Source organism: Sminthopsis crassicaudata, chromosome 5, assembly GCF_048593235.1.
Source record: "Sminthopsis crassicaudata isolate SCR6 chromosome 5, ASM4859323v1, whole genome shotgun sequence".
Taxonomy (NCBI): domain Eukaryota; kingdom Metazoa; phylum Chordata; class Mammalia; order Dasyuromorphia; family Dasyuridae; genus Sminthopsis; species Sminthopsis crassicaudata.
The window spans coordinates 288131839-288147445 of NC_133621.1; the positions used below are offsets into that span (position 1 = coordinate 288131839).

At 33.6% G+C, this 15607-nt stretch overlaps 1 protein-coding gene across 1 annotated transcript in view; it reads right to left on the bottom strand.

Annotated features, from left to right (window-relative positions):
• Nucleotides 1–1585: 1585 nt before the first annotated feature.
• Nucleotides 1586–15607, bottom strand: part of LOC141543149 (sodium-coupled monocarboxylate transporter 1-like) — a 39864-nt gene continuing 25842 nt past the window's right edge. The window contains exons 11-15 of the mRNA XM_074268049.1: nt 12816–12902; nt 9579–9748; nt 8585–8688; nt 3244–3323; nt 1586–1710 (exon numbers count right to left, since the gene is read on the bottom strand). Coding sequence (XP_074124150.1) covers nt 1588–1710; nt 3244–3323; nt 8585–8688; nt 9579–9748; nt 12816–12902 — 564 coding nt within the window. The 3' untranslated portion in view covers nt 1586–1587. The remainder of the gene's footprint in view (nt 1711–3243; nt 3324–8584; nt 8689–9578; nt 9749–12815; nt 12903–15607) is intronic.

Sequence of the window (15607 nt, forward strand, 5' to 3'; positions counted from 1 at the left end):
TAGGCTACTCACTAAATCTGTTCCCATATATAGACATTATCAGTGGGGCCTAGAGATACTCCATATACACACACAGGATAAACAAAATAGGGCTCACTTCAAGGAGCTTGAATGCCATGGGCAGAACTCACAGGGAACCATGCCACTCACACAGACTTAGTGACAGTTCTACAGTACCACGAATTATCAGTTTAGAACTTAACAGGTTATTAGAGGTCATATAATCATAGTGTAGAGGAGAAGGAGAAAAACAGAGACAAAAAGAATTTTTATGTATGGCCATGGAGCTGATGGAGAGAAAAGATCCAGAAAATAAATTTAGAATCATTGAAAATTAATTTTGATAGTGGCTCTCTTCAAAAGTGAGATGACTGAAACCAATGCCCATTGTTCAGTAATGAAGAGCACCAACTACAGGCAAAGAGAGGATTGTTGGAACTGAATATGGACCACAACATAGCATTTTCATTCTTTCTGTTGGTGTTTGTTTTCATTTTGTTTTCTCTCTCAGATTTTTTCCTTCTTGACCTGATTTTCTTGTGTAGCAAGATAAGTGTATAAACATGTATACTTACATTGGATTTGATATATATTGTAACATATTTAGCATGTATTGTACTATCTGTCATCTAGGGGAGAGGGAAGGAGTAAGCAGGGGAAAATTTGGAAGAGAAGGTTTTACAAGGGTTAATTTTGAAAAAGGAAGAGATGGTCGAGGAGGAGGGGGAGGAGGAGGTAGTGGAGGAGGAGATGTTAGTGGTAGTGGTGTTGGTGGTGGTGGAGGAGGAGGAGGAAGAAGAGAAGAAGGAGAAGGAGGAGGTGGAGGAGAAAGTATTTTATTTGACCTTAGGTCCTCCTGAATTCAGGGCTGGTGCTCTTTCCATTGTATTTTTCATTCTTAAAAGTTTTTAATTCGATATATCTTAACATAGAAGTACAATACACTGTTGCCTAATTATCGAGGAGGCAGAAAACAAATCAGAAATTGTCTTATTTAAAGCCTTTTCAAAGGTGTCTTACTAAATGGGTTGAATTTAGAGTAGTTAGAGTGTCTGAGGTGTAGGGATCAGGGGGAAAACAGACTTGAGACTTCATTGATATAGAGAATTACCAGTGAAGAGACACTTAACTAATGAAAGTTTCTCTGAAATTATCCTGCTGGTCATTTCTTACAGAATAATAATATTCCATAACATTCATATACCACAGTTTACCCAGTCATTCTCCAATTGATGGGCATCCACTCAGTTTCCAGTTTCTTGCCACTTCAAAAAGAGCTGCCACAAACATTTCTGCACCTATGGGTCCCTTTCCCTCCTTTAAGATCTCTTTGGGATATAAGCCGAGTAGGGTTAGGCAGAGACAGAACAAGACTTCATCAAAATCTCAGAAACACAATTCAATTAAAAGTCAGAACAAGCAAATAGAAAAAAAAAAAGAAAGAAAGAAAGAAAAAACAGGCACACAAATCAAAAGCAAAAGCACATACAAACTCTAGATGTATTTTAAGGCAAAATCTAAATTCAATTCAATAATTTTAGAAAAGTATATTTTAAAAAAAAACACAGCATTCAAGTTCATTCTGCATCAATATGGCCTACTGATTTTTCTACTCTCATCTGTGGAGTACATTTCAATGTAGCTGAAGGTAGGGTTATCCATTCCACCTTCTTCCTTTGTGTAAGATTGAGGGTTTAAAATTAGTTTCTCCTAAAAGAAAAGTTAAATGATTACATTAATACTTCAAGCAATGTTGGTTTTTATCTGTGTAGGTATTCTCTCCACTAGTGCAGATTGCAACTTCTACAAGGAATGATGTGCTGGTAAATGTTTAACAATCTGCTCCTTCCCTCCCCCCCAAAAAAAGTACCACTGCAGGCTTTTAAGGTTAATCAATATTAATAACATTTTCTGTACCACTTCCTTAAGATAGTCAACAATTAATAAAACTCCAGTTTGTAGAATTTATCAATTTCCAGTGTATAAATTCTTCCACTGAAAATTTAAGCCAAAAGGAACTGTTTCCAGCCTATCTCAGCCTTTAATGTGCGTTAATAAATGGTCTCTGTGAACTGCTAGGACAACAAAAAAAATTACCTCCACACTTCTGATGAAGAATTTCTTTGAATTTAGCAAGATTGGTCTTGGATGACAGAAAAGAAAATCTGACAGCAAACTCATACTCGAAACCATTCAAAGGGACAAATTAAAATATGAACTCAGATAGTTACTTGGGAGGAGAGCAGAGTGGAAACTAAGCAACTGTTCAACTTTGACAAATTCAGAAAAAATTGACATTTTTGCAAAATAATTAAATTCTCAAATAAACTCATTTTAATTAGCTAATAATTAACAATCTTAAGTGGTCAGAATTTACATACCATTGTTTGAGAATTCCATATCCCCTCCCTACCATGAAAAGATACTGAGGATGAATTATAAGGGAAGGATAGAAGGGAGAAGAGGGGAATTATCTCTTGGTATCATCCTGTTATTATGATGATGCTCTACTTCTTTTAAAAGTTCCATAAATTCCTAATTTCCTATTTCTAAAATCTCTAGAATTTCCTATTCTACTAATGGAATAATGCATAACAGTCATGTTCCATTAAACATCACAAGTTATTTTATGAAGAGATATTTCTCCTATTTGTAATTCAGCTTCCCCTTAATTTATTGGGGAGAGAGGTCCAAACTGCGATTCTTTTGGTGAAAGGGATTCATATTGAAGAAACTCTCTCTACAATTCAGATCTCCATCTGTTTTGCAACTCAATAGTATTAGAGACTTGCCTGGTTTACTGAGAGGCTAAAACTTTCCTAGGATCACACTCCCAGCATACATTATGAGTTCATGTTTTCCTGTCCCCAAGGATGGTTCTCTTCACTATGATATGCCATATATTTCCAAGCACTTAATATATGATTTCATAAATTGCTTAATATATGACTTCATAAGTTGACTGGAAAAAATTATCATCTTAATGATAAAATAAACTTAGATAAACTGGTTCTCAAACACTAGGCACCAAGCCTTCCATTATCAATAAAATCTTCCCAAGTTGCCATCTTGTTGGCATTGTCTTTAATCTCCAAGGGTCACCTTCACTTCACCGGAATGAAACTTTGGTGGAGATATCAAAAGATCATTGTCTTTTTTCCACATATTTCCAAGGGAGAAAAAGTCATGACATTATTATTATAAAATGCAGGAGTTTCTTAACAAAAATGAAAGACAACATACCCTCTTTAAAAAGTCAAAGTTAGATAAAAAGTCTTCTTTAGTTAGTAGGAGACTGTCATCTAAATCCTGCTTTCTTCCTCCTGAAAAACATTAGTTTGCATTTTTAGATGTTATTTTCCATTTAAAGACAGGTTGCATTTTTAGAAAATCTAATTGTAGTCATTAGTCTATGAAACAATGCCAATTTTGAATTTCTAATCCAAAATTAAATTTGTAGCTTAGTTAAATCTAGTATTTTTACGGATTTTTATGTGGATGCTAGGACACATGGCATGTTTTTCCACATAGTAGAGAAAGCACAAATACTTCACAACACTGGGTATTGTCTGAAGTTCTAGGATTACCTAATTATTTTATTTCCCTAAACTTATGGAATAGTTGGAATCTTTTGAAGTCCTTGTGAATGTTTTGTCTCAGGTACACACTTCCAAATTATTTTTTGGTACAAGTTAGAAATATCACATCACTAAGAATAATTTGCCTAGCAGGAATACTTTGTAATTGAGCCCTCTTTTTTTTTTAAACATTTTCACAAATCCTATTTTTATTGGTTTACTGTTTTAAAGTCCTTTAAAGAAATCAACAAAATCTAACATGATGTTACTTTAATACTTCTGGTTGTTTTTGTTTTTGTTTTGTTTTGTTTTTTTAAACAGGGGTCTCAGATAATTGGAAAGTTTGGGACAGAATAAGAAAAAAATTAAGTTGGTAAAATAGACAAGACCAGTTAGCATCACAGAATCACAGAATTGGAAAAGATATCAAAAGACACCTAATGCAACTTTTGCATAATATTCTCAGCAAATCAAATCTTTTTCAGATGTTTTCTAATAAATTTCAACCTCTCAATTATATTACCATAGTCTAAATTTTATTACATTTATTTGTATACATATTTTGACTATATATAGACTATAAATATCTGTGTACATATGTATAAATGTGTACATATATAATATAATAAATAAATGTATAATATTTGGATATGTAATTGAATATATTGAATAAAATATAAACATAATAAATAAATATAATACAATAAATATGTACATGTATATGTTTATACATATATATGTATTGCATGTATGTGTATAATTTGTTTCTTGATATTTGGGCTGTTAGATTTACCTTCTGTACACCCTTAAGTTCTGGTAGTCCTTAACTTGCAATGAGATCAATCAAACCTAGAAACGCAAATATCTTCTATTTCAGAGATTCTCATAAGACATCCCCTTTTTTGAGTGATTTTACTTTTCAGAAAGTTCTTATTTATACAAAGGCCAAGATCTCCTTCCCCATTTTCTTCCCTCTGGACCCAGCAGACAAAGCTGATTCCTTTTCCTTTGGACAACGCAAGATAGCCCCATCCATCTTCTCAGGATAGGTCCTGGAGTTACCTACTCAATGAAAATGTGAGCTAAGGTTTCTCCATTCATTCTAAAATAACACATTGAGAATCTGGAAGCCCAAATAATTAAAAATGAAATCTTAGATTTTGGTGGTTTGTTTACATTCTGATTAATTCCACGGGTATTATGGATAAGCAATGCTTCAGGATTCCACCCTTCAACTGGAATTTTTAAAGTCAGGAAAAAGAAAACTTTCACATTCATAAATCTGAAGCCTATTTTTAAGGTCTGTTTCCTATATCAAGTAATGAAAAGGGAATTCCATAAACATTGCTATGGAGCTTATACTTAGATTAAATGTAAGATAGGGTTTTGCTGTTATAAAAATGAGAAAAGAAGGAAAATTACTTAGACTATTACAAAAGGGCATTACAGGCAATCAGCCAACAGAAACATCAATTCCAGTACTATGAATGCTAATTTATATTCTTTAGATTTGGTGACATTCTGGAAATGAATCAAAGGGAGTATTGTACTCTGCCACAGCTAGTAGTAAACATTAAATCTCATTGGAATGCCCAGTTTTTATCCTATAAATGTCTAGCAGAAACAAATGACTAGAACGCTTGTCTGAATGGCAATATAGAGGAGTGAATAGAATAAAAAAATAATTGAATGAAGAAACATTTATGGGGCCCAATGGATTGAGCACCAGCCCTGAAATCAGGAGGAGCTGAATTCAAATCCAACCAAAGACATTTACTGTATGCAAGTCACATAACTTTAATTGTCTCAAAGGGGGGAGTATTTAAGGGAGAAGTGGTCTTCCATCTATTAACAATATGAATAGAATAATAAAACAGTTTCTTCTCTAAAGGAAATCATTCACAAATCCAGGAGGCCTGGGTTTGATTCCTGCCTTTGTACGATATGAACTGTGATATCATACACAAGTAACAAAGTAATTCTCTGAAACTATTTGAATTACTGATGTTAGAGGGAGTTTCCAAGTAGAAAGGACCTAACAGTGAAAAAAAATCCCAGTCCCAGAACCCACAAAAGTCAGTCATATATATCAAGAAAAAAAAAAACTAATAAAAAAAATTTGGTCATTTAATTAAATTTTTCTTTATCATCCAGTTATATTATGACATAATAAACCATGCCATTTAACAAGCCAACAAAAAAATTGAAGTGATCAGAGAATGTTGATTTGATAAGACATATTCTTCTGTCTTTTAGAACCTTTAGCTCACTTCCAAGATTGGCTCAAATGATTCAGCTTCCCATGCCAATGGAATGTAAGATCATTTGATCCAGGACTGTCTCCTTCATGTCTTTGTATATCCATCCCCTATAACATAGTAGACTCTTTTAAAAATGGTTAATGAGTTGAAAAGAAATCTTTACAATAGCCTCCCAATTGTAGCACTCCCAAAGTTACCTTGTGTTTCCTTTGTATATATACCATTTTTGCCCAAGTGGATATAAGCTTCTTGAGGGCAGGACTGTTTCCAGTTTTATCTAAATCTTTCCAGTAACAATCACAATGCTTCATACATGGTAGGTGCTAAATAAGTGCTTACTATTAAACTGTCTTTTCCCAAGTTCTCCATTTATAAATCTCTCAACCTCATGCTTTGGATTTTTTTCCTATTCCTCAGCAGCCCCCTTGCTATCTTGGAGAGACATCCACCCTGAGATGCACTCTCCTTATTGAAGGCTGACTGTTCAGACCCCTAATTCAAGAAGTGACTCAGCAATATTCCATCTCCTAATTCCACTCTGTGAACTTCTTTTCCTACTCTTCCATAGCAGTTTTGTTCCCATTTGAATATCCTACTCTTTCCCTTTCTACTTCCTCTTTTTGTGTTGTCTCATACCATTAGAATTTTGTCAGTTAAGTTTATAGTTTGAGCCAACCCAGCATTCTGGGTAGAAACCCAATCTGGTCATAATGTATGATTTCTGTGATAAGTCATTGTAGCTCCTTTGTTAATATTTTATTTTAAAATTTTGCATCATTTACACTCTTTCTGTTGTTTGCTTCTATTTTTGTTTTTTCTTCCCAGGTTATTGTTACCTTCTTTCTAAATCTGATTTTTCCTATACATATGTATACATATATTGTGTTTAACATATACTTTAACATATTTAACATGTATGGGACTACCTGCCATTTAGAGGATGGGGTGGAGGGAAAGAGAGGAAAAGTTGGAACAGAAGTTTTTGCAAGGGTCTATGTTGAAAAATTACCCATGAATATGTTTTGTCACTAAAAAGCTATAATTTTTAAAATTGCATCAAAAAGTTTGTAGCAACTTCAACAACAATGCTGTATGAAGATGTATTCTGATGGAAGTAGATATCTTCAACATAAAGAAGATCCAACTCACTTCCAATTGATCAATGATGGACAGAAACAGCTACACCCAGAGAAGGAACACTGGGAAGTGAATGTAAACTGTTAGCACTACTGTCTATCTACCCAGGTTACTTATACCTTCGGAATCTAATACTTAATGTGCAACAAGAAAATTGGATTTACACACATATATTGTATCTAGGTTATACTGTAACACATGTAAAATGTATGGGATTGCCTGTCATCTAGGGGAGGGAGTAGAGGGAGAGAGGGGAAAATTTGGAAAAATGAATACAAGGGATAATGTTATAAAAAAAATTACTCATGCATATATACTGTCAAAAAAATTATAATTATAAAATTTTTAAAAAGTTTGTAGCAGCTCTTTTTGCAGTAGCAAAGAATTGGAAAATGAGGAGATGCCCATCAATTGGGGAATGGCTGAAAAGTTGTGGTATATGAAGTTAATGGAATATTATTATTCTATAAAAATAGATGAACAAACTAATTTTAGAAAGGACTAGAAAGATCTACATGAACTGATGCTGAGCAAAACAAGCAGAACGAGGAAGACATCATACACAATAACAGCAAGAATGTGCGATGATTGATCAACTATAAAAGTCTTGGTTCTTCTCAGTGGTTCAGTGATCCAAAGCAATCCCAATAAACTTTGGACAGAAAATGCCATCCCCATCCAGAAAAAAAAAACTATGGAGATAGAATGTAAATCAACACATGCTATTTTCATTTCTTTTTCTGTGTTTTTTTCTCTCCAATAATTTTTCCCTTTTACTCTGATTTTTCTCTCCCAACATGAATCATAAAGCAATGTGTATTAAAAATAAATTTAAATAAATAAATAATATTAAAGTGCTTCAATATTCAATAAGAATATTGGTATTTGGCTGTCATTCTCTGTTTTGATTCTCCCGGGTTTAGGTATCAGTATCATAGTTACATCTTAGAAGGAATCTAATAGATATATTTTTCCAATTTTTAAAAAAGTTTGTACAATATTGAATTAATTGTTTTTTTTTTTTAATATTGGGTAGCACTTGTTTATAAATCCATCTGATCCCATGGTTTTTTCCCTTTCTTGAGAAATTTATTTATAGCTGATTCAATTTGTTTTCCCAATAGTGAATTCCCTAAATTCTCTATTTCTTGTTCTAGTAATCTGAGTATTTTACATTTAACTTGTGAGATTTTTTTTTGGTATACAGTTGGCAAAATAATTTCTCAGAATGACCTTAATGTCTTCTCTTTTTTTTCATTTTTGATATTAGTAATTAGGCTCTCCCATTTTCCAAAAATCAAATTAGCTAGGATTTCATTATATTTTACTATTTAAAATAGCTTCTAGTTTTATTAATTCAGTTCATGTCACTGAAATATAAGTTTCTTATATTTTACAGTAGGGACTATGTTGCTTGTTTGTATTTGTATACCTATTGTGTGGCAGATTATGTGATATAAAGTAAGCACCAAATAAATACTTTTATCTCTCTGGAGGAAATAATTCCTATGTTCTACTAACAAAACTGTAATAAAAATAATTAATAGAAGTGACTATAAATCACCATATAAATGTTACCTCAAATAGATAGGAACTAGAAATAGGTACCTGTTAGGAGACTGACGATTATTCCCACAAGTATAGTGACCAAGGTTCCAATGGTACTGAAGTGCATATAAGATAAGGAGTACCAATTATCCATTAGGGGAGTTCTAGAATGCAAAAAAAGGATGTTTGTTATTTATTTGACCGAGTCTCAAGGCAAAGTTGCACAAAGCAATGAAGAGCCCAAGTATTTCCTTGGAATGCCTAAAATCTTAAGAGAGAGGAAAGTCCCTTTTAGTTGGATATCCCTGTGGAGGCAACAAAGACAAGAATTAATAGGATGGGAGCAACTAGTTAGTGCAGTGGATAGAGCACCAGCCCTGAAATAAGGAAGACCTGAGTTCAAATTTGGTCTTAGACACTTCCTAGCTATGGAACCTTGGGCAAGTCACTTAACCCCGATTGCCTTAGAAAATAAATATAAGTAAATAGATAGATAGATAGATAGATAGATAGATAGATGATAGATAGATAGATAGATAGATAGATAGATAGATAGATAGATAGATGAATGAATAAATAAACAAATAAATGAATGAATGAATAAGTAAATAAATGAATGAATGAATAAATAAATACATAAATAAGTAAATAAAAAAGTTAATAGGATGAAGGGGCAGGGACAGTCTGGGATCTGTATTGTTCTAGAGTATTCCAATATAGATAAGATGCCAGATACATTGAAGTATTTAAGCATCATCAGTCAAAAGCAAATGTCCTTGAATTATAAATTTATTTCTAGACAGGATCCATAGATATTACTGAGTCCAATTCTCTCATATTACAAATGAAGCCTACAGACCTTAAGTGACCTTATTCATTATTACATAGCTAGTGAATGGCAGAGAAGAAATTTTAACCTAGGACTTCTAATTCAAAATCCAGTAAACTTTCCAGAAGTCTTCTTTCTTCTTCCTGTCTCTCATGTAGATTTTTTAAGTAATAATATATAAAACTTATTTCAATACCTTTCAGAACTATGAAAAGAGAAAATGACCTTTCTGTGGTTGTGTTCCAGTTCCCTTGGTGGTGCAAGCCAGTTATGTTACAGCCATCAGTAATGAGACTCAACGGTAAAGTCCTCTCCGGAAGTGGGGGATAGAGTTGAGCTCCAATTCCAATCCAAAAGGAAATGATAAATCCAGCCATGAGCCCTACAAATCCTCCCTGCAAAATAGAAGTGCCTTGAGAGTCAGAAAATTGGTTGGCTGCTGTCCTTCATTTTTGAAGAGGATTAAAATGGCATCACTACACTAGAGTCAAAATATAGTGTCTGACTATGGATGATGACTTCAGAAGGCTCTACCATAGGTCAGACACTAATAGTTCATGTGAACATTTGGAATAGAAATGTCTCTGAACTTGAGCATCTCACACCAAGAAAGTTATCTTTGGGGACAGCTAGATGGCACAATGGATAGAGCCCCCAGCCTTGAACTCAGGAGAACCTGAGTTCAAATCTGGCTTCAGACACTTAATACTTCCTAGTTGTCCTGTGCAAGTTACTTAATCCTAATTGCCTCAGGAAAAAAAAAAGTTATCTTTGGACTGGAAAGAAAATGAGTGAAATATTAATCACAGAAAAGCAAACTTAAATAGCTGTTCCAAAATGGAATGGTCTCCTTGGGAAGGAGGGTTCTCTCTCACTAGAGATCTGCAAACAAAGACTGGATCATCATTCCTTGAGAAAGTTGGGTAGGAAACTGTTGGATTGACATTGGTTGGACAAGACAATCTCTGATGTCTCTTCCAACTTGGAAATTCTGTGACCAAAATACTGTGAAAATTCAGCCAATCGATAAACTCACCAAAGCCAAAAGCAAACTCATCTTCCCTCACTAATCAGGTGCTTCTTTCAAGTTCCTTATCTTTGTCAATAGCAATGTTTGATCAGTTATCCAAACTCAGCTGAACCATGGGGTCCTTTGCCTCTCAGCATCTCAGTTTCCCTAATTGTTAAAAAGAAGGAGCTGGACTGGATGATCCCTAAGGTCTCCCACCAGCTCTAAGTCCTTGATCCAATGAAGTGAGCGAAAATTCTTTCCATGACCTGATATTTCCCCTGACTTCATCTTATCTCAGGCAAAGCTAGAAAATTTTATCATGGATTGGTTGAAATACCAACTTGATTCAAGATCAGATTTCATAGTTCTTTCTTACAAAGTATGACATCACATCTCAGAATTTAAAAACAAACATCAACTGTTTGGCGGAAATCATCTCTGTCATTAAATGGTGGTACTAGACTTGAGAAAACTTCCATTCAAACAAATCCAAACTCAGAAACTTATTTAGTTGAGTGACCCTGGACAAGTCACTTAACCTGTTTCCTCATCTATAAAATGGGTATCATTAATAATATCTACCTTATCAATATGTTTTGAGAACAAAATAATGTTTGTAAAGTGTTTTAAAAATCTCAAAGAATTATTTAAGTACTAACAATTACTACCATCCTTATCATCCTATGAGCAGCTGGACAGGTAAATGACACAGTGGATAGAGCATCAGGGCTGGAATTAGAAAAAATCTGAATTGAAATACAGCCTCAAACACTATCTGTATGACCTTGGACAAGTCAATTAACCTGGTTTGCTTCAGTTTTCTCATCTGTAAAATGAACTGGAAAAGGATATTACAAGCCATTCAAATGTATTTGTCAAGAAAACCTCAAATGGGGTCATAAAGAGTCAGACACAATGGAAAAATGACTGAACTGTATGAACACCTACCAATAATTAAAAGATAGGAAAAATGGTACTTTTTCTGTACAATACAACAATACAACAGAGACTATTGCTATTTTAGGATGACAAATATGATTTCTGCTAGCTTTGTGCCTATAGGATATTAGAATAAGGGAGAAATGGAGGGGAAGGTATGCTGATCTAGAGTCAGAGGACATGAATTAGAATCCACACTTAGTCACTTGCTATGCATGGAAGCTTGGGGAGACTGATTAAACTCTTGAAGCTTAAGTCCCTTCATCTGTGATATGAGAGGGCTAGTTTACAGCATGGCTTCTTATACTTTTTCCACTCATGACCCCTTTTTACCTGAGAAATTTTTATATGACCCTTGGTGTTTATAGATATATAAAATATGCATTTAACCAAAACATTTATTAATAATAAATCATAATTTCACACCTTCAGGTATAAGGCCTTATATGAGATTATGAACCACATGGGGTTCTAGATCATTGGTGTCAAACTCAAATACAAACAAAGGATCTCTATGGGATACAGATTAACTGTACTTTAAAATGTGATATTATTTCATTTTATTGTATTTTTGTTAATTTTGTTAAATATTATTTCGCATGGGAAAGAAGCTGAATATTTGACACCTGTAGTTTATATGATATCGAAGGTCTCTTCTGACTCTAAATTTGCTATTCTATTACCCCAGTTGGGTCAATAAAAGCATTTTTAATCTACAAGAAAAGCCATAGACTTAAAGGAACTAGAAATTAAGTGGATACCATTATTTGGGGAATGGCTGGATAAGTTATGGTATATGAATGTAATAGAATATTATTGCTCTATAAGAAATGGTGAGCAGGCTGATTTCAGAAAAGTCTGGAAAGACTTACATGAACTGATGCTGAAGGAATTGAGCAGAAGCAAGAGAGCATTGTACACAGCAACAACAAGACTGTGTGATGATCAACTGTGATGGACTTGGCTCTTTTCAACAATGAGGTGATTCAAGGCAATTCCAATAGACTTATGATGGAAAGTGCCATCCACATCCAGAGAGAAAGAGAACAAAGGATCAAATCATGACATTTTCACCTTTTTGTTGTTGTTGTTTGTTTGCTTGGGTTTTTTTCCTTTCTTATGTTTTTTTCCCCTTTTGATCTGATTTTTCTTGTCTACATCATAACTATGGAAATATGGGTAGAAGAATTGCACATGTTTAACCTATATCAGATTAATTGCTGTCTTGAGGAGGGAAGAGGAAGAGATAGAGGGAGAAAAATTTGGAACACAAGGTTTTGCAAAGGTGAATGATGAAAACTATCATTGCATGTATTTGGGAAAATAAAATACTATTAAAATGAAAAATAAATAAATAATGGGTGAGTGAAGATTTAAAAAAAAACAAAATTTAAATAAAAGCTACTAACTTGAGCTATCATGAACTAAATTTTTACCAATGAGAAAAACTGCTAATTTCCACCACACTTTAAGGAAAGACATTATATTCATTTTTATCCTTTATAACTTACCATTGAGTTGACAAAGGGAACTAAGATGCCCAGAGAAAACAAACCCAAAAGGGGCCCACCGATGATACCAAATACACTGATGGCTGCCTAAGAACAAAATAAGAAGTCACAAATTAGTTGTGAAAGACTCATTAAAATATAGGTCTCCAACCTAGATTTTAGGAAACAAGAGGAGAGATATACTAATAAGTTTGGCATTCCTAAAATGGAAAAAAGGAGGGGGGAAATGACCCTTTTTTATCAATAAACAGACAATAAACAATTGGTTGTATTAATAAAATGATTACATTACCCAGAAACTATGTCTTTCAAACCTTTTTAATTGCCACAGCATATATTTATATTACATTACCACACTACATATTTATATTATATGGGAATTTATTTGCATGCATAATTTTTCATAAATAATTATAATAATTTATATTATGTATACTTTATGTAAATTAAGATTATAAATGTTATAAATGTACATACAAAACACATTTTTAGGTTTATTCTGCATTATTAACATTTTCTTCATTGTTTCTTTAAATCTAGCCATCAACAAAACAATAAATCAAGTCCTGATTTCTGAGGTATAAATATTCACACTAAAACTTTAACAAACAGATCTCTCCGTTTGAATTGGTTTCAGTACATTTATGGCAATGAATACGCTAAAGTAAATACCAAGTCCGGGAACAAGTGGAGAAATATTAGGGGTAATTGGGAAAAAGAGACCAAGCTGAAATATGGCCAGAGATGTTAATATTATGAGTAAGAAAGAATTCATTTATGATGATAGAATAGCCTAAAAATGTTGATCCTGACACATAAGTTCACAGTGCCTGGCACGAAGTGGTGCTTAATAAGTGCTTCTGACTAACAAGTGCCACTAGAATTAATGAGGATAAATCTGGATGTGATGAAGCCTCAGAAAATTTGACAAATGGTATGGTCTGGGCAACATGGTATAGTGGAATAGGCAAAGGATTATAGTTACTTGCTATTCCTTGTATATAAAATACCATATTGTGATGGATAACTAACAATAACTGAGAAAATCTGAGAAATACAACTTATTAGCAAAATAGGAAAAATAAACAAATCAATGGACTTCCCAATTAGTCCAAAGACCCTGATACAGAATGAGACAGATTTTTATGTATTAAAAACAATCAAATAAGACCAATTAATTAAAAGGAAAACAAGCTAGCATACAAGCTAGCATACAAAATTAAATGATCCAATTTCTAATAGCAGGAAGATTAGGGGCTTTACAAGTTGGGAGGGGGAAAGAGTGAGTTTCGGTCAACTTGGGAGGAGGAACTTGGTTTCGGGATCTTTCTTTTCCCAGAATTAAGACATGATGATTAATTGCATTCACCTGCATTTATGAAACAATAGATGACTTGTATACCATCTAGTTTCTCATGAATGATTTGCAGGAAAAAACAACAAGCTGCAGGATAATACATGGGGTAGAACAAGATGGAGTCAATGTTCATGCAACAGAGTCTTAACTGGTTCCTTCCCTTTCCACACCAAACCAACTCAATTTTGAAACTAGTCTTCACTATGTTTTGTTAATCTCATGAAATTGGGTCTTTGTACTAGGAATGCTCTCACTGTTTCCTTCAAGACTCAGCAGAAATCCTATTTTATTTAAAAAGATTTTTTTCCTGGTGCCCCACTAACCTTCTCCAAGCTAATGTTTTCCTTCTAAGATTGCCTCCATCTGCTCTTTACATCTTGTATGTACAGGTTATCTCCCCCATTAGAATGTGAGCTCCTTAAGGACAAAGGAAGTGTTTTCTCCTTTTCTTTCACAACTCCAGCACTTAACATAAGAAATTCTTGTTCATTGACTGACAGACTCATTTTGCTATGTGGTTCTCAGTCGCTTAATTTCTCAGACACTCAATTTAATATGAGAATAATGTATGCTTCATCTGAAAAATAAAAAGATTGTACTTCAAGATCTTTTCAACTCTAAATCCCTGAGATTTTGATGCTATATACATTGAGTATCATTTCCAAGAATGGAATTAGAAGGAGAATAGAAGCTTTGGATTATAAATTCAATTCCATTCAATGTAAAGAAAAACTTCCTAATCATTGTTGTTCAGCATTTCAGTTGTGCTCAATTCTTTGTAATCCCACAGACCTCTCTGTCCATGGGGTTTTCTTGGCAACAATCCTGAAATAGTTGCTATTTCCTTTTCCATTGTCAATCAAGTTAAATGATTTGCCTAAGGCAAGCTATGAAGTTTCTGAAACTTGATTTGAACCCAGGTCTTCCTGTTTAATTTATTTGTTTAATATTTTTAAATTTTTTATCTTTTTTATTTTTCCCCATTTGCATTTAAAATATTTTTCCATTTGTTTTTAAAACTTTGAGTTCTATATTCTCCTCCTTATCCCCACACCCAGCCCCCACTAAGAAAGTACACATGAAGTTATGCAAAACTAAATTTAGATCTCCCTCACACCAAACCTAGCAATGTATCCACTGCTGCTTCTCCTAATCATTAGAACTGTCCAAAAAATGGAATTGTAGTAAGGTTGCCTTCACTCCAGGTCTTCAAGCAAAAACAGAGTTCAATGATGATTGTATCCACTGTGTTATAGCTATATGAGTTGGACTGGAATGATCTTGCAACTCAGATTCTGTTATAGAGAATAATAGAAAGGAAGGCAGTATATCTAAGATTTAAAGTTAAAATCTGAGAGTGTTGATTGACTAACCAAGAGTTATGGTGTCAACCTACATAAATAGCATGCTGATGAAGAAAGCAGCAAAGGATGAT